Source organism: Leopardus geoffroyi, chromosome B2, assembly GCF_018350155.1.
Source record: "Leopardus geoffroyi isolate Oge1 chromosome B2, O.geoffroyi_Oge1_pat1.0, whole genome shotgun sequence".
NCBI classification, from domain to species: Eukaryota; Metazoa; Chordata; class Mammalia; order Carnivora; family Felidae; genus Leopardus; species Leopardus geoffroyi.
The window spans coordinates 30,490,564-30,510,239 of NC_059332.1; the positions used below are offsets into that span (position 1 = coordinate 30,490,564).

Sequence of the window (19,676 nt, forward strand, 5' to 3'; positions counted from 1 at the left end):
ATTGCTTGCCAACAAACTGGAAAACCTAGATGAAATGGATAGATTCCCTGAAACTAAAACCTACCAAGACACAATTATAAGAAAATAGAATATCTGAATAGACATATAACCAGAAAGGATATTAAATTAGTAATCAAACACCTGACAAAGAAAAGCCTTGGACCTCATGGCTTTACTGGTGAGTTTTACCAAACACTTACAGAACTAACACCAATCCTTTTCAAACTCTTCCCAAAAATTTGAAGAAAAGGGAAACTCTTCTGAAGTCATTCTATAAAGTTAGCATGGTCCTGATACCAAAGCCAGACAAACATACTACAAGAGAAGAAAGCTACAGATCAACATCCCCCATGAATATTGGTGCAAAACTCAACAAAATACTAGCAAATTGAATTTAAGAGCATATTAAAAGGATTATACATCATGACCAAGTGAGTTTTATTCCTGGAATTCAAGGAAGTGTCAACATAGGAAATCAAGTAATACATCACATTAACAAAATTAAGGTTAAAAAAAAAACACATGATAATCTCAATGCAGAAAAAGAAAAAACTCAACACCCTTTCATTATAAAAGGACTTATACAACAAAGAATAAAAGGAAATTACCCCAACATAATAAAATCCAATTATAAATGCCCCAGTTAATATCAGTGTTGAAAGCCTAAGAGATTTTCCCTTAAGATCAGGAACAAGGCAAGGACGCCTGCTTTCACCATTTCTAGTCAATATGGTATTGGAAGTTACAGCCAGAACAATTAGGCAAGAAAAAGATATAAAAGGCATCCAGATTGGAAAGGAAGGGGTAAATCTATCCTTGTTTCATTATACAACCTTCTATGTAGAAATTTTTTTTAATTCTGCAAAAAAATTTTTTTAATTCATAAATGGATTCAGGAAAGTTGCAGGATACAAAATCACATGAAAAAATCATTTGTATTTTTATACACTCACAATGAACAGTTCAAAAGGACATTAAGAGAACAATTCTAGGGGCGCCTGGGTGGCGCAGTCGGTTAAGCGTCCGACTTCAGCCAGGTCACGATCTCGCGGTCCGGGAGTTCGAGCCCCGCATCAGGCTCTGGGCTGATGGCTCAGAGCCTGGAGCCTGTTTCCGATTCTGTGTCTCCCTCTCTCTCTGCCCCTCCCCCGTTCATGCTCTGTCTCTCTCTGTCCCAAAAATAAATAAACGTTGAAAAAAAAAAAAAAAAGAAAAGAAAATTCTATTTACAATAGCATGAATAAAAATAAAATATGTGGAAAACTGACCTCACCAAGGAGGCAAAAACTGGCACAGGGAAAACTAAGAAACCTGCTGAAAGAAATCAGTGAGGACATTAAGAAATGGAAAGACTTTTCTGGATTGAAAGACTTAATATTATTAAGCTGCTAATACTACCCACAACAATCAAAAGATTCAATGCAATCCCCATCAGAATCTCATGATATATTTTGCAGAAATAGAAAAATCATATGGAATTTTATTTGGGGTCAAGGGACACCAAAAGCCAAAACAATCATGAAAAAGGACAAATTTGAAGGCCTAGTTTTGAATTTTGTAATTTTGAAACTTACTTTAAAGTGACAGTAATCGGGGCGCCTGGGTGGCTCAGTCGGTTAAGCGTCCGACTTTGGCTCAGGTCACGATCTCCCGGTCCGTGAGTTTGAGCCCCGCATCGGATTCTGGGCTGATGGCTCAGAGCCTGGAGCCTGCTTCCGATTCTGTGTCTCCCTCTCTCTCTGCCCCTCCCCCGTTCATGCTCTGTCTCTCTCTGTCTCAAAAATAAAGAAAACGTTAAAAAAAAATTTTTTAAGTGACAGTAATCAAAAGAGTGTGGTGCTGGCATAAAAATAGATATACATACTCATGGAATAACAGAGTCCAGAAAATAACTTGGATATATGGTCAAGTGGTTATTGACTAGGATGCCAAGACCATTCGTTGGAAAAGGACAATCATTTCAACAAATGATTGGGAAAACTGGATACCCACATCCAAAAGAAAAAAGGTGACCCATGCCTAACACCACATTCAAAATAATCTCAAAATGGATTAAAGACCTCATCATAAAGGCCAAAACTAAAAGTCTTAGAAGAAAAGCATGGGTCAAAGCTTCACAACATTAGATTTGACAAAGATTTCTTGAATGTGACATGAAATGCACAGGCAACAAAAGAAAAAATAGACAAATTGGTCCTCATGAAAATTTAAAACTTTTGTGCATCAAAGGACAGTATCAACAGAGTAAGAATGCAATCCAAACATGGGAGAAAATATTTCCAAATCACAAATCTGATAAGGGATTAATATTCAGAACACATTAGACAACTCCTGAGATGAAAAAAGACAACCTGATTAAAAAGCGGTCCAAGGACTTGAACAGATATTTCTCCAAAGAAGATATACAATGGCCAATGCATCTGAGAAGATATGCAACATCAATAATCATTAGGGAAATGCAAATCAACACCACAGTGAGATACCAATTCTTAGGGGAAGAAGTGGTTTCTTCCAGCCCTCATACAAGGGGACAAATGAGGGTCCATGGATACCACTTCACACGCACGAGAATCGCTACTATTTTAAAAATAACAAAATAACAAGTGCCAGTGAACAGGAAAAGTGATTAGAACCCTTGTACACTGTTGGGAATGTGAAATGAGCAGCCACTATGGAAAACGGTATGAAGCTTCCTCAAAAAATTAAACATAGAATTATCATATGATCCAGCCATTCCATTTGTGGGTATATACCCCAAAAAATTGAAAGACGAGATATCAACAGATATTTATAAGCCCATACTTAGAAGCAGTATTATTTACATTAGCCAAAAGAATTAAGCAAGGGATGAAGGGATAAGCAAAATACGGTATATACATACAATGGAATGCAATACGACCCTAAAAAGAAGGAACAACCTGACACACGCTACAACACAAATGAACCTTGAGAGGACTGTGCTAACTGAAATACACCAGCCACCAAAACACAGGTACTGTATGATTCCACTTACATATGGGGCCTAGAATAGGCCAATCCATACAGACAGGAAATAGAATGATAGTTTGCAGGGGATGTGAGAAGGGGATAATGACAGATTTTTGTTAAATGGATAGAGTTTCAGTCTTGACTATATGAAAAGAGTTGAAGATAGATGGTGTTAACAGTTGCCTTGGAGTAAAAATGTACTTAATATGCTGAACAGTACTCCTAAAAATGGTTAAGATGGTAAATTTTACATTTTATGCTTTAAAATTATGGTAAATTTGGTCATTGATGCTAACTACCATCATTTTCTAAACATTAAAAATTAAGTAAATGAATTTTTTTAAAGGTGCAGGGAATAGCCACCTGATTAAGGTTTATGGATCTAGACGTCAGGGGCATGCAGGGATATTCCCTCCAAGGTAAGACACTGATTATTGCGAGTTGCATCTCTCACTGCAAAGAAGGAAGGACATGGCCCAGGGGACACGTAGGGTTCCAGCAACACACATTTCACCCCTAGGGGTTACGTTTGGCCCACGTCTGGATGACCTACAGGGATGCTAGCTTTGAGTGGGACCAGAACAGAAAGATCCAGGCCATGCTACATTCAGATACCATCTATTGGACCTCTTGATGGTAGAAGGGTCGATGCTGGGAAAGGATGCAGTGTGGAGCTAAAGGAAAGCACTAGTAGGAGAATCACATGCTGGCACCTCAGGTATTGTAGTAAAGCCCATGCCATCCACAAAGAGTAGTAGATTCCCTTTTAGAGGTAACACGTGGTGTGTTTCAGGACCTGAGAAGAGAGAATGCTTGTCCATGGGACACCAAGCAGGCACATGATTGAATATGATCATATGCAGGGCGCCTGGTGGCTCAGTCGGTTAAGCATCCAATTCTGGATTTCAGCTCAGGGCATGATCTCACAGTTCGTGATGCTGAGTGTGGAGCCTGCTTGGAATTCTCTCTCTCTCTCTCTCTCTCTCTCTCTCTCTCTCTCTCTCTCTCTCTCAAAATAAACTTTTAAAAAATGACCATATGTGCTGGGTTCTGTATAACACACTAAGTCATAAGTTAGCCAAGTCCACAGCAGTCCATCCTAAATGGAAATGGTTTCTCTGCACTGAAGCCTGAATCACATGTTAACACTCATCAGAAAACATCCACCCCTGAAAAGACACTGAAACACTAAGCAGACAAGTTGACCTTAGCAAGCCTTTATCAGTGGTCAGCCCAGGACCGGTGGAATGGGCGCATGAATGGAGTGACCACATGGCAGAGATAAAGCCACATAGGAATCCAGCAGCAATGATTCCCAATGATTCCTAATGATTCCCATTTGGTCTACTGCTACCTCTGAATGTCCACCCTGTCAGAAACAGAGACCAACACTGGGCCCTGCTATAACTCCATCTCTTCAGGTGGTCAACTGTCCATGAAGTGACAAGTTGACTGCATTGAGCCCCTTCCATCCTGGAAGGGCTAGACATTCATCCTCACAGGGACAGACACCTATGCCATGTGAGCGCTTTCCTTTCCTCCCCACAGAGCCAGTGACACTGTCTAGGGGCCATCAAAAGGCCTGATCCATGGGCTCAGAATTGCTCTTAACACGGTATGTGGCTGGGAGATCCCTCACAGTGAAGCAGGTACAGGATATGCCATGACTATGGGATCTACCTGTCATGTCACATTTCAGATGGTCCAGATCTAGTCGGCCACACAAAATGCTGGATGGCCTTCTAAGGCACAAGATGTCAGTTTTAGGGGGAAAACCCTGCCATTTTCCATGATGCAACATATTTATGGAATCAGACATCTCTATATGGTGCTGTGGTCTCAATAGGAAGAGTATGTGAGTCCAGAAACCAAGGGATGGAAGCAGGTATCGATCCATGTACCATTGCTTCCAGTCACCCACTGGGGGAGGTTATGCTCCTCTTCTCTGCAGTTCTGGGAACGGCAGGTTGGAGGTCCTGGAATAAGGATCGATTGAACCTCATACACATTATGGCTGTCACCAGGGACGTTTGGACTCCCTGTGCCCAGGGCAGGAGTCTGCTCTTCTCCAGGCAGAAGTAATCCACCCTGATCCTCTGGAGGGGGTGGGACTCCTCTCACACAACTGGGATAAGAGAAATGTAGGGGGAACCTGGGTGACAGACGTGGGTGCCTCCTGGTTCTCCCTCGCCCCATTGTAACTATGAAGGGACAAGTGCAGGAACCCAGCCTGAAAATGACTTGATTTCCAAGGGCCCAGACCCCTCAGATAGGAAGATTTGGGTCACACTCCCAGGTAGCCCACAAGGGCCCTCACACCTGTACTCTGCAATCCATGGCAATATTTCTGCAGAGGCCCTGCTTCCCGTGGGCTGGGTTACACAGTAACAGGTCACAGCAGGGACATGAAGGCAGGCTGGTTTCCAGGCGGCATGGGGCTCTCTGAGGGCTGACTGTAGCTGAGGACTCCTCTCCAGCCTTGCTCACCTTCACTTAGGTTGCCTGGTGATCTGTGATAGTGCAACACAACTTTCTCCTGCAGGCCATAATGTGGGGTCAGACTGGCATCTCGGTCTGCTGGCTCTTCCAGCATTTTCTGTCTCCCTCTCCTATCCTCTGATAGGTGTTTCCTCTGATAATATTACGGTGAATTTAACCCTGTCTTGTTTTAGCATCTGCTTACGGGAGGACTAACAAAATCATTTCCATCTGTAAACCAACCACCTACTGCTTATTCCATCTATAAATTCGTCCTCTTTGTCCAGCTCCTCCCATCAGCCTCTGCTCCATTGCATTTGTCTTTGTAGTATCTCATGAGCTTAGAGGTGTTTGTTGTTTTAAGCCAGTAATTTGGGGGGTCATCTGGTACACAGCAATAGATTGCTAGTAAAGCTCTCTAAAACTTATTTTATTCTACATCTCTTTTATTTCCTTGCACTTTGAAAATGTTGTCTTTACTCACTGTTTGCAATTCCTCTCTTCTTGTTCTTGCTTTTATTTTCTATTGTCTTTTGTCTTTGCTTGTGTCCATCTGCCCCCACTTTTCCCTTCCGCTGTCTCCATTATGGATAATTCTAAACATATACAATAAAAGATTCCAAACGAATAAAATAATACTGTATGGTGATGCAGAGAGGAAGCATATCTGGACTTAGAGGCTGCAAGTATAATAACTAGGTATATGGAATACAAGTAAAGGAAATCAAGTTATTAATAGGGTCAGACCTGGGCGGTCCTGCAGCCAAGCAGTAATGTTCACACTTATTGCCTGCCCTTCAGGTGAAAGAGCTGCCTCTCAGTTTTCATTTTCAGAGCAATAGGAACAGCAACAGAGACACATGCACACGCCTGGTGAAAGGTTACACTGGTACAAGCACTTTGGAAATCAAGCTGGCGTGCGCTGGTCTGGTTACAGCACATCCTGCATACAGTCCAGCAACCCTAGTCCTGATCGTACACTCTGGGGAATCCCTGGCCCGTGTGTCCCAGAAGACACGTTCGGTAATGTTTATGGAAAAAACTGGAATGACCACATAAACACAAATAGGAAATGAGTCACAAAATGTAAAACTTTACACCAGTAAAAATGAGTGAACTACGCCTCACACATCAGAAAGAAGTCAACGAGACAAGACACTGAGTCACAGAAAAATATGTGCAGCATGTGTTCACTTACAGAAAGGTTAAAAACAGGCAAAAACTAATAATATTTTGTTTGGAAATATATACACTTATTATAATATCTTTAGGGCAACTCAAAGGAATTGTAACCAGGAGTCTCAGGACAGACGTTACACATGGGGGGATGGGACTGGGCAGTGGTCCACGGGGCTTCATTCCTTCTGTTTCTTGTCCCAGTGCAGGTGCCCAGGGGTTTACGGTATCAGAACTCCTTAAACTGGCATTTTTCAAATTGGAGTTTGTTAACCATTCCAGGTTAATGTTTCTAAGGAAATTAAAAATTAAATACCAAAGTTCGTTTCAAAGATACTTCGAAAGAACTATTTGCATTTGGAACAAAACCACGGTCAATTATTCTGCACCATGTTAGAGAGGGGATACAGAATGTTATTATAACAATAGCTTTGGCTACACATAGGGCATTTGATCTTTTGCTCACTGGCATCTCGATTGATTTCTGGTATACAATGTTGCATACAGTGTGCAAGGCAATTCTGTCTTGTGAAGGATTTGAGGGGGCACATTAACCTCACATTCACCTAGATTCAGTACATTCACAGAACGAAAAAGTACATTGTTGCTCAATGTAAATTAAGCTGGAAATCAAACAAAGGAATAACCACCGATGAAATAGAAGAAATGAATGGAAACGACAACAGAGCTGCTTTAAAAAAAAAAATGGTACATAGTAACAATGCTTTTTAGAATTTGTAGATGCCTAAATCTCTTCTACCAAATCTCACTGAAAAACATACTGAGACATGTTAAATTTATTATGGATGTTCAATTTATATAAACTTCTCATTATTACCTTCCAAAGAGAATTCTGAAGCATTCAATAAAAATAATGGGTGAAAGTAGGATTTGACTTACCAAATCCAAAAAACAATATTTAATTTTAATTTTGGTTTTAACGTGTACCTAAATCCTTTGAGAGCCTCCCTTCCAGAGGTGGATCTGAATGTCCTTCTCTTGGGTGTGGGCTGCCTTGAAGGATTCACTTCAGACAGAAAAGGCTGATGTAATGGTGTGTGACTCTGGGTCCCAGAACATAAAACACATGGCAGCTTCCAGCTGGGTTTCTCTCTCTCTTTCTCTGTTGGCTCTAAATTAACTATGAGATGTTAAACATCATCCATTAGTTTTAAGATTTAAGAAGAATATCTATATCTAAGGGGACAGAATACATACTATTAACATTCAAACAATCTATTTATTTGGACTTTGGTCTCTGACTGTGATCCAATTAGAGAAAAAGGAAGAACCAGGCTGTCTCGGGCAGATTCCAAGATGGCTGCCCTAACCAACCTCAGGTTGTTCATATTCTCCCAGTTGTTGGATCAAACATTAATCCAGGTGCTAGTGTGAATGGACTTTGCATGCGCAGTTAAGGGTCATATCAGCTGAATTAAAACTGGAGGGTTATTGTGAGTAATCCTGACCTCATCAGGTGAGCCCTTAATAGGATGGAGTTCTTCCTGAGTGAAGGCCTGGCTGAATGAGCAGGACTCAGGGTGAGGGAGGCCCTTTTTAATTTTTATTTTATTTTAAAAAGGTTTTTTTTGTTTTGTTTTGTTTTTAATTTTTGGGAGAAAGAATACAGAGCATGAGCAGGGAGGGGCAGAGACAGAGGGAGACACAGCATCTAAAGCAGGCTCCAGGCTCTGAGCTGTCAGCACAGAGTCTGATGCAGAGCTTGAACTCATGAACCTGAGCAAGATCACACGACCTGAGCTGAAGTCGGTCACTTAACTGACTGAGCCACCCAGGCACCCCAAGGGAGGCCTTGACCATGGAAGGGACCACCAGGCAAGCAGTGCTGGTGGCCACAGGAGCTGACAGCAGCATCCCACTGACATTGTGCAAGGAAGTGGACCCTTGCAGGGGGAGGACCGCAGTCCTCCAGCTCCAGGAAATGGAATTCTGCCAACAGCTCTGTTCAAGCTTGGAGGGGATGTTGAGCGCTAGGTGCAAACACTGCCTGTGACACACCGGAGAGAACCCTCAGCATCACACTGGACTGCTGACCTGCAGAACTGGGACACATGGATGGCTGCTGTCGTAAGTCACTATGGTTGTGGGAATTTGTTCTGCGGCAATAGGAAACCACTGCACAGCCTCAAGTGTACATAGAGGTCTTGCCCCTGGAATGAATTTATGAAATTTCATGCACACTAGATGGATGAAATAAAATCTTTCCTTGGGGTGCCTGGGTGGCTCAGTCAGTTAGGCGTCCAACTTCAGCTCAGGTCATGATCTCACGGTTTGTGGGTTCGAGCCCCACATCAGGCTTTCTGTGCTGACAGCTTAGAGCCTGGAGCCTGCTTCGAATTCTGTGTCTCCCTCTCTCCCTGCTCCTCCCCCCCACTCATGCTCTGTCTCTCTCTCTCCTTCAAAAATAAAAACTTAAAAAAAATTTTTTAACTTTCCTTATTTTTGCTTATGTATTTTTCATTTTATGATTTTTATGTGATGCAATTAAATACTAATAGTCACATTTCATTCATTCATTCAACAACAATTAATTTAGAGCCTACTATACACCAGGAATGGCTTTCTATGCAGGGAGACAGCTTTCACCAAAATAGCCCAAAGCCCCTGTGCTCATGTGCCCTACATTCTAGAGGCTTCTCAAGAGTGAGACGGAGCCACTGGAACATTTTCAGTGAACACATGATGTGACCTGACTCATATTAGCAAGACCGCTGACTCACATTAGCAGGACATTAGACTCCCCTGTGGGGAGAAGATCCCCAGGTGGCAGGTGATGCAGGGCACCAGGGCCACAATCCAGGAGGGACAGGATGGTGGAGACTAAGGGGAGGAGAGGGCCTGAGGGATGAGAGAGACAGAGAGAAGGGCTGCAGGCACAGGGTGAGGAAAAGAAGCAGAGGGAAAGAATTCTAAGCAGTGGAATTCTCAGATTTAAATACATTGTTATACAGATTTTTAATAAATCTCTATCTACAGGATGTAGCAAGACATTCTTTGCGTCTACTATTTACTATACTCTGGGGGCTCCCTGAAAACCCATTGCCTCCTTATGATATTCAGGGTAAAGAAAAGAATACCAAGTGCCCCAACAATATGCACATAATTTAAGTATTAATTCAAACACAGGAAATGGGAGAACACTGGTGAAGGGCATCTGGCTGCACTGAACACTTGCAACTGGGAGGTGATTATAGCTTGCCCACTCTTCCAGCGGAAATATACATAACAGTTGTGCATCCATGGACTGAGGAAATGTCCAGCATTCACACAGATAATCTTGGGGCTATGGAATGAAGGTAATGTTAAAACACAGGAGTCAGGGCCCCCTGGGTGGTTCAGTCGGTTGAGCATCTGACTTTGGCTCAGGTCATAACCTCACGGTTTGTGGGTTTGAGCCCTGCGTCAGGCTCTGTGCTGACAGCCTGGAGCCTGCTTTGGATTCTGTGCCCCCCCTCTCTCTCCGCCCCACCCCTGCTTGTGCTCTGTCTCTCTCTGTCTTTCAAAAATGAATAAAACACAGGAGTCACTGATACATTGTTTGGGAAAACTTAAGAGCTTTGTGAGTCTGACTGCTGTGCTGAATGGTCACTTTTCTGTAGGGTGGGGCCAAAATCACATTTACAGTTTAGATTCCTGATGTTCAGGGGTTACCAACATTGTGCTACCACTAGCGTTAATCAACAAGAAGGAAACTGGAATCAGGTACAGCTTCTCCATGTCTAAAGAGAAAACCTCTGTCCCTCCTTTTCTGTCCCCAGGGTGAGCTCATTCTCTTGTATCGAATTCCCTGGGAGTGGGTTTTCTAGAATAATCCAGAGGAAGAAAGGTAAGGGGTAGGAGGTAAGAGAATCCAGTTCAGCGAATATTCCGGAAAGGACTGTGCAGGAAAAGGAGTTGAGCCCAGCCTGTGCGTCTTTCCCTGTTTTCCTCAGACAGCCCCTGGGCCAGGACTCAGGAAGACAGGATGACAACGTCACCTGACCACCGTGCATGCGGAGAGAGAGGTCAGGACAAAGTCTCAGAACTCCCGGGAGGGCCTGACTCTTCGTGTACCCTCACGAGGGCGGTGTCTGGCGCAGGGAAGGCCAGGGTTAGGGAGTCCTTAACTCCCCTGGTTTTACTTCTCCTTCTCATAGCCTGGGTCACGTCCTCCTGCCTGGATACTGATGACGGAAGCCCAGTGCACACTCCCATTGAGTTTCCCGTTTTAGAGAAACAATTAGCGTCACCGCTGTTGCCGCATACAAAATTCTCGGGAACAGGCTCCGTTCAGCTTTTCCCAAGACCCCGAGGGTCTGCTGCATGGACCCCACAACCCGTCCTCCTCCTGTTCTCGGGAAGCCTACTCCTTACCGCGACCTGGGCGGGTGACTGCGGGGTCGGGAGGAAAGGGCCTCTGCGGGGCAGGAGCTCGGGGACCGCCCGCGGGGATGCAGGACCCCGGGGAAGGCGACTGTCCGCCGCCCCGACCCCAGACCAGCACCTGCCCCTTGCCCACCCCCCACCTGTCCTCCCCGGTCCCTCCCAGATTAGGCCCCGCTCTCACCCACTCAGATCCCCCTCCCCCTGCCCTCCCGGCCGACTCCCCCTGGGACGTGGGCCCCGCGCGGGAAGGAGGGTCGGGCGGGGTCTCAGCCCCTCCGCGCCCGCAGGCTCCCACTCCCTGAGGTATTTCGATACCATCGTGTCCCGGCCCGGCCTCGGGGAGCCCCGCTTCATCTCCGTGGGCTACGTGGACGACACGCAGTTCGTGCGGTTCGACAGCGACGCCCCGAATCCGAGGATGGAGCCGCGGGCGCAGTGGATGGAGCAGGAGGGGCGGGAGTATTGGGACGAGCAGACGCGGATTTACAAGGACAACGCACAGATTTTCCGAGTGAGCCTACAGAACACGCGCGGCTACTACAACCAGAGCGAGTCCGGTGAGCGGGCCCGAGTCCAGGTCACGACCCCCATCCCAATGTCCGCCCTTATTTCCAAGTCCGAAGGTCACCCCGAGGTCCACCGACAAGCCCCTAGACCGGGAAAGAGCCCAGAGGGCTTGCTCGGGTTTTGTTTCCAGTTTAAGCTGAACAGGCTCAGTTCAAGAACAACCCAGGGATTTCTCGCGGGGGCGGGGCCAGGGCCTCACCGGGACTGGGGCTTTCTGGATGAGAAGTGGGGCGGGACAGGCGGGTCCCTCGCGGGTACAGTCAATTCTCCAAGAACGGCGCGGATTACGGGGCCCTGAACGAGGACCTGCGCTCCTCACCCGGCAGATCACCCGCCTCAAGTGGGAAGTGGCCGGTGTGGCCGAGGGCTGGAGGAACCACCTGGACGGAGAGTGGGTGGAGGGTCTCCGTAGGCACCTGCAGAACAGAGAGCAGATGCCGCAGCTCGCAGGGACGAGGGGGCAAGGAACTTCCCCAGTCTTCCCTCAGCCTGGGGCCAGTGTCTCTCTATTAGGAGAGATAAATGGGACTGATGCCAGAATGCCCCCCGCCCCCACTCCAGGGGTGGAGAGAGGAAGGAAACAGCTCTGGTGTTCAGACTGGGTACGAAAGAGCAACCTGTCCAGAGTGCCCACGCTTCTCCCTGGACAATTAAGGAATGCAGTCCCTCGGGGATGGAGGGGGAAACCATCTCTGAAGTAACTGATCAGCGACTCTGGCAGCGGCTTCAGGAACCATGGGGGCTTTCTTAGTTTTGTTCTCTACCCCAAAACCAATGTGTTTGAATTCGGACTCCAGCTTTTCTGAGTCACTGGGCCTCAGGTCGGGACCAGAAATACTTTTTCTCCACCCGCCCCCCCCCCCCCCCAGATCTGCCTCCTACCTTAGGCTATCTTGTCCTAATTAAAGAACTTTCCAGACAAGAAGAGATCATCCAAGATGTCTATGCCTAGGCTGGTGTCTGGGTTATTGCTCCCTTCTCCCACCCCAGTTGAACTGTCCTTTCTCAGGATGGTCACATGAATGCTGCTGCAGTGGCCCAAGACAGACATGAATTTTTTTTTTTATTTTCTGACCCTTCTCCTCAGACCCTCCAAAGACACATGTAACCCACTACCCCATCTCTGACAGTGATGTCATCCTGAGGTGCTGGGCCCTAGGCTTCTACCCTGGCAGCATGATGGGGAGGACCTGACCCAGGACTCAGAGCTTCTGGACACAGGCCTGCAGGAGACTGGACCTTCCAGAAGTTGGTGGCTGTGGTGGTGCCCCCTGGAGAGGAGCAGAGATACACATGCCATGTGCGGCACGAGGGGCTACAGGAGCCCGTCGACCTGAGATGGGGTAAGGAGGGAAACCTGGGCACAGAGCCTCTTCTCGGGGAGATGTCCCTTCTGAAGAACTTCAGCAAGGTAGGGGCTTATGCCTGGGGTACAGGGTCCCTCCCTTCTCTCCCAGAGCCTCCTCCTCTCATCATGGACATCGTTGCTGGTCTGGTTCTCCTGTGGTTACTGTGCTGGTTAGAGCTGTGATCTGGAGAAAGAAGCACTCAGGTAGGGAGAGGCTATACTCTGAGTTTTCCTATCCCACTTAATGGGAAGTACCACCCACACACATGTGCTAGTCCAGTGTGGGGTGGAATGCTAACAATTTCTTTTTAGTAAAACACGTGAAAATGAAGGACAAATGTTTCACCTTGATGAATCTGGTGATGGGGACCTGATTCACAGCAGTCATAGGACAGAGAGGAAGGCCCCTGCTGAGGACAGACTGTAGGAGGGCGGTTTGTCCATTCCCCACACAGGTACTTTCTTCATGTTTCCTGATCCTGCCCTCAATCTGTAGCCACAGTTCTGGAAGTTTTCCTGGGGTTCAGAACTAGGTCTAGGACCTCATGGCCCTGCCTCCTAAATGGCCTCAAACACGGTGTTTTCTTCCCACAGGTGGAAAAGGAGGCAGCTACATTCAGTCTGCAAGTAAGTATGGAGGGGGTGATCCCTGAGACCCTGGGATAGTGTAGACAGGATCCCATGGGGAGCTCACCCACTCCATAGCTCCTCCTTTAGTCTCATCTCCTGACCACATCCTGTTTGTATAACCCGGGCAGTGACCGTACCCAGGGCTCTGATGTGTCTCTCATGGCTCCTAAAGTAAGATCCTGGAGGACCTCAGGTGGGGAGGAGTTGGGCAGAGGGAACACGACTGGGTTATGAGAATTCTTTGAGTGGGACGTTTTGAGGATGCAGTGGGGTGAGATTGTCACCACTTACGGTGAGTGATCTGAATCCAGCTCAGTGTTCCTGAATCCAGGAAACCAGCTCAGTGTTCCAGGTTGGGGATGTCTGCTCCTTCCACTGGGGTGTAAGCAGTGGAAAGAGTGTGAAGTGATGGGATTCTGGAAGCAATCTGTAAATGGACCTTACAGCACAATCTAATGAATTAGATCTTGAGTATGAGAAAGAGGAGCCAGGGAGGACCCCAAAATTCTGGACTATGCAAGTGGAAAGATGGAGTTGCTGTCAGCAGAGATGGGGAAAATTCTGGAAGGAGCATATTTGGGGAGAGGCATCACAGACAGTCAGTGAAGAGACGATGAGATGAGATGTCTATTAGAAATGTGAGAGAATCAACTTGGCAGTCAGATGAGCATGGATGAGTATGGAATTTAGGAGAAATGTCTGGGCTAGAGAAACCGATTTTGGAGATGACACCACGTAGATGATGTTTAGAAACTTCAGGATAGATGAGGTCACCAAGGGGGTGATGGCCATAGAAGAAAAAGGAAAAAGGACCAAACCCTGGACCCCCAGTTCCAAAAGATCTGATCAGACCCCACACTCAGAGCAGTCTGCACAGTCCTGGCTTCACCTTAAAGGCACCTAGACCAGGGAGTCCCAAACTTCCCTGTTCACAGGACTCCCCCAAACACTGTCTTAAGGTTCACAAAGTGTGGAGTAGAGTATGAGATTCTGTGTGTAGGACAAGGCGCTGCTGCTGGTCTTTACATCACACTTTCAGTAGCAAGAATGGAGATGAGGATTCCCACACGGCTGTGCATCAGCCTCACTTGCAGGGCTCGTTAAATAAGCGATTCCTTGATCTTGCGCCGAGGACTCTGAGTCTGTGGGTCTGGGGAGAGGCCTGTGCATTTTGTGAGAAGCCTGGTGCTCAGCCAGATCTGGAGCCAGTGAGGTCAGCGATCAGAGCAGCCAGCCTGGGGAGGGGCATTAAAACCATTTAAATACGTTTTCTTTTCCCTTGTAAAGAGAGGGGAGCACATACCTTGTCAATAGGAGACGTGATGTTGTGAGACACATGTCATTGTTGTATCCTGGGGTCTAGATGAGTGGGAGGACTAGGCAGTGGTTCACGGTTCGGTGTGACAAACAACTCTGAATGCTTGCTCTCTGCAACTACTCCCCTGATCAATTTTTTGGAGCAAACAATGGAATCCAACTTTTTTCTAAATATGAGATTATGTTGGGGAAGGCCACAGTGCAGGCTTGGGGCTACAGAGCCAGGAATGGAATACATAATCCCACCCTAGGTTGAAGCCCACACAGGAACCCACTGCCCCTACTGCTCTGCACAGACATCACCTGTCACACCACCGACTCCCCTGATGCAGGACACTGGGCCCTGAGTCCAGGACTGACGCTGCTGCTCCTGGCAACAGGAGGTAGTAACTGCCCACACGGCTCCTGTGCAAATGCTTTCTGCACAGTGTTAGCCTCGCTGACACCACCTCCTGAGTCAGGGCCAGCACATGGTCAGCTGCCTGGTGGAGCCTCATGCTGTCTAACTGGAAGAATGGTAGGAAAATAGATTTTCCTTTTCTATGCAGAGAGGTGGCTTCTACCTCCTAAGAAGACTCTCAATGTGAGAGTCGAATAACAGGACAGCAGTTCGGGTGCTGGGGGCAAGGGCTGGAGAAAGGATGGCTGATTGCTGTTCTCAGAGCACAGACCTGAGGTTGCAGCTTGATCCGGTGCCCTGCAGGCACTCAGGTTCGGCCGAAAGAACAAGCCAATAGATGGCATCTCTCCTCTCATTCCCCTGATACTATTAGATCCGGCTTTTGTCTACTCCAGTTTATGCTGACAAATATACGGAAAGGTATTGGGAGTGTTGAAATGATTATTCAAGATGTCGTCACCCGTTGTCTCTAACAACAGAACACCTAGGTCTGTAAGACTTCAGGGGGCCTCTGCGTGCACTGACATGTCATGTTAACGTTTTTATTTCCCTCTGCATGGAAGTACTCTGGGGAGAGAGTCTAACATTTATCAGTTTTTATGTGGCCCTCGCAGAGGACTAAATAACCAACAAGCCAACCAAAAAACCAAAACACCACCTTGGTCTTCTAGTGTGGCCGTAGTGTTCCTCAAAGTCTGAACTGTTAGTTAACAACAACTCAACTGAGAAAAAAAATGGCTTGTTTGAAAATTTTATTTGCATTCTAGTTAGTTAACATATACTATTGTGGGTTTTAGTGATTCATCACTTGTATATAAGACCCAGTGCTCATCCCAAGTACTCTCCTTAATACCCATCACCTATGTAACCCATCCCCCACCAACCTCTCCTCCAGCAACCCTCAGTTTGCTCTCTGCATCATTAAGAGTCTCTTGGGGCACTTGGGTGGCTCAGTTGGTTAAGCGGCCAACTCTTGGTTTCGGCTCAGGTCATGTTCTCACAGTTTCATGAGTCCAAGCCCCCTCGTCAGCTCTGCACTGGCAGCACGAAGCCTGCCTGGGATTCTCTCTCTCTCTCCCCCTGCCCCACTCACGCTGTCTCTGTCTCTCTCAAAATTAATAAAGAAACTTAAAAAAAAATTTTTTTAAAAAGAGTCCCTTCTGGACTCTTAAAAACTGAGAACAAACTGAGGGTTGATGGGGACTGGGAGGGAGGGGAAAGTGGGTGATGGGCATTGAAGAGGGCACCTGTTGGGATGAGCACTAGGTGTTGTACAGAAACCAATCTGACAATAAATTTCATATTAAAAAAAAATTTTTTTTAAAGAGTCTCTTCCTCTAACGAGGAATTTAAATTTTTTTTTAATTTATTTTTGAGAGAGAGAGAGACAGAGCATGAGCAGGTGAGGGGCAGAGAGAGACGGAAACATAGAATCTGACGCAGGTTCCAGGCTCTGAGCTGTCAGCATGGAGCCCGATGCAGAGCTTGAACTTGTGAACCGTGAGATCATGACCTGAGGTGAAGTCAGCCGCCCAACTGACTGAGCCGCCCAGGCGCCCCAGGAAGCAGCATTTTAGAATCACCACTTACTGTGGGGGTTAGTCTATCAGGGTCTCACTCCTGTTGGGCACCAGGCTTTCACGTCTTTCTCTGCTCAGCACCACAAAGCAGCCAAAAGCTCGGATGGATTTCTTGCTTATCTCCTCAGTCTTCGCTGATGTCCTCAGAGCAAAAGTGAATCTGGAGCTCTGGGCTCCATGACCTCACCTCTCCAGGCTACAGTCCTCTCCTAGATGTTGTCTGGGCCTCTTCACTGTGTCTACATGTTGAAAATTTTAATAAGATAAACTATGTTTCATCAGGCTTTCTCAGTTGTTCTCAGTGGGATCATGAGTTCCTAAATTACCTCCCTAACCAGTAGTCAGAAGACAAACTACTCTCTAGGCTGAATGTCAGAGTACAGTGTTGAAAGCTAATCCAGATGGGGCAACATCAGAGTGGGCACCAGCTCACAAGGTCAGGGGAAGGATCACAGGTCTAAGAGGGGAACGCTGGGGACAGAGGGGAAGGACAAAGAGTCTCCCGTGTATACTTGGTCCCATATTCAATTATGAGGCCCAAAGGGACCTTCTGTTTCTCTGCGGTCACTGACTTTCCCTTCTTCTCTCTCACTGGCCCTTTCTCTGACCTTACTCAAACCTCAGGATCTTTCATTAAAAAGGACATGAATGGAATTGGGGTCATTCTAGGCAAGCTACCCACAGAAAATATGTCTGAAATCTCACATAGCCCAGTTATCTGTCGGGACAAGAGGTGGATGCAGGGGTCAGTCCTGTCCCCACCCTCCCTTGAGTGAGGCCAACAGAGGACTCTTTCCTTCCCCAATGGGTGACCATGGAGGTGGTGGGTTCCCCCCAGAATCTTAGGGAAGCAGCAGCTCATTTGTGACCTCCAAGTGGAGTTGTGAGCCCACACACGAGTCAAGTAGCACCTCAGGATCTTTGCAAAAGATCTTTCCATTATCTTTCCTCCATCGTCCTTGGCCTCAGTAGCCAACCTGCCTGCCATTGTCCATACTGTTAGTCCTCCTTCAGAGAGATGAAATCCTCACCATTCTAAGGGGCTAAAAGTGTACCCTGGAGAAGCTCCCATTGGGGTCACCAACATCTATAAGACTGAGACCAGGGACCAAGAATCAGTGACAAACCAGATTGAATATGACAGCTGAAGCAAAATGCTACACACGTTTCCCAGGCTGGGAAGGGGAAGGGTGGTCAGTGCATTCCCGGGACACAACATGGTGAAAACCCTTTGGTCTAAAGTTGGGAAAGCCCAGCTTGTCCTTACAAGAATCTCGACATCACTCACAAGCCTTGCTGGACAGTCCAAACTCTGCTGGCACTGCTAACACTACAGAAGTATTTCTGTACCCTTATCCTTCTGATCTCAATAGTTAGGTCTCCTGTCCTCCAGCCACGTTGCCCACAGCTCATGCTGTGATGAGCACAGTGGCCTGTCCAAGTGCTGGAACTGTTTGTGGTCCATGAAGGCAGTGGCAGGAAGCCAGGCTTGCTTATGCCAGGTGGACAGACATGGTGTGGAAATACAGCAGGCAGTGAGTGCCAGGGGTGGAAACAGTTACCTTGGGGTCCAACAGGGAGTGGGCTGTGAACCCACCCTCCCCCCTTCTGGCTCTGCTGCTCCCTGGGCTCCCTTCTGCACCCCACCTTTGTCCAGAGAGGCATCCCTGGGGGCCTGTTATTGCATTGTGCAGCTGGGACAGATGAGAGGGACAGAAAGACAGAGAGGCCAGGAGAGGGACAGGGTGGACAGAAGGGACCAGAGTTAGGGAGACGGCCTGGGTTTCAGTCAGGGTCAGGGATCCCCAAATGAGTAGAAGGATGGTTAGGAACTGCTTGCATCAGCTTCTCCAGACATCTCAATATCTGTGGAGAACTAACTCTGAAATCCCCACCCACTTCTATAAACACAAACCTCCACTAACTTTGATGGGCTTTTCCAGAATCCTAAGATCTAATCCCAACAAAAGTGCATATGAGTCATGAGAACAATCAGAAGAAACTGAAGGAGGTGGGGTGGGGGGTGGAAAGTAAAAGCCTGGAAAAAGTCCTAGGGAGAGGGCAACCCTGAGGGCAGAGTTCTGCTTCACATCTGCCTCCTTAAACTGGAGATGCTCAAATGCAAACATGGCTCTGTAAGTGTCTTCCCTGAGGCTTCTCTTTACCCATGGAGCAGTCATTGGCCCATTCTACCTTGGACACTTGATCCTGGGACACTCTAGGTGAACCATCAAGGTCATCCGGCTGCTCCAGCCCCAGGCAATCCTTCTTGCTCTCCCTACTTCATAGAGTGAACTCTTCTCCAAGGAAAGGCAATTTATTTTTGTTGATGGACAAGGCAAGTAGGGAAGAAAGAGAGCTAGGGGACGAGGACAGAAAGGGTAGAAAGGTTTAGGGAAGAGGAGATGTCCAGGGCTTTGGGAGGAAGTAGAGATGGGCTATTCTCTTTGCCCAAGCACCCACTCAAATAGCCTTCCTTTGCTCCTCCTTCCTCGTTATCAGTTTCTCCAGACTCCATGCTCACCAGCCCATAGTGAGCTTAATCAGTAAAATGACTCCAGATTTACCATAATCAGTAAACAGGCTCCAGAGTGGAGCAGAAGGAGGGTTTGGAACCTCATGGTCTGGCCTCTGAATGCCTTGGACTTGGGGCCAAATACAAGGTCCCTACCCACTGGTGTGGATAATATAAATGTAGATTATTAACTAACCTGATTGGCTTCTCTACAACCTCAAAACCCAGGGGAAACTAGACATAATTCTGTGTCATCTGTGCTTTGCTAAAGCAATCATAAATACCTGACAC

At 46.9% G+C, this 19,676-nt stretch overlaps 1 protein-coding gene and 1 long non-coding RNA gene across 3 annotated transcripts in view; one reads left to right on the forward strand and one right to left on the reverse strand.

The window, feature by feature from the left end:
* LOC123609586 (DLA class I histocompatibility antigen, A9/A9 alpha chain-like) overlaps positions 1-19,676 on the reverse strand; it is a 592,486-nt gene that overhangs the window by 530,932 nt on the left and 41,878 nt on the right. Inside the window, exon 1 of one of the 2 annotated variants that reach the window (XM_045500701.1) lies at positions 11,373-11,397. The exons of the other annotated variant lie outside the window; for it this stretch is intronic. Within the exon in view, the coding sequence (XP_045356657.1) occupies positions 11,373-11,382 (10 nt within the window). The 5' untranslated portion in view covers positions 11,383-11,397. Of the gene's footprint in view, positions 1-11,372; positions 11,398-19,676 lie in introns of those variants that run through there. 2 annotated transcript variants of the gene reach the window in all.
* LOC123609602 lies at positions 8,350-10,665 on the forward strand. Its single transcript, XR_006717846.1, has 3 exons — positions 8,350-8,730; positions 10,422-10,489; positions 10,596-10,665. It is a non-coding gene; the product is annotated as an uncharacterized LOC123609602 (long non-coding RNA).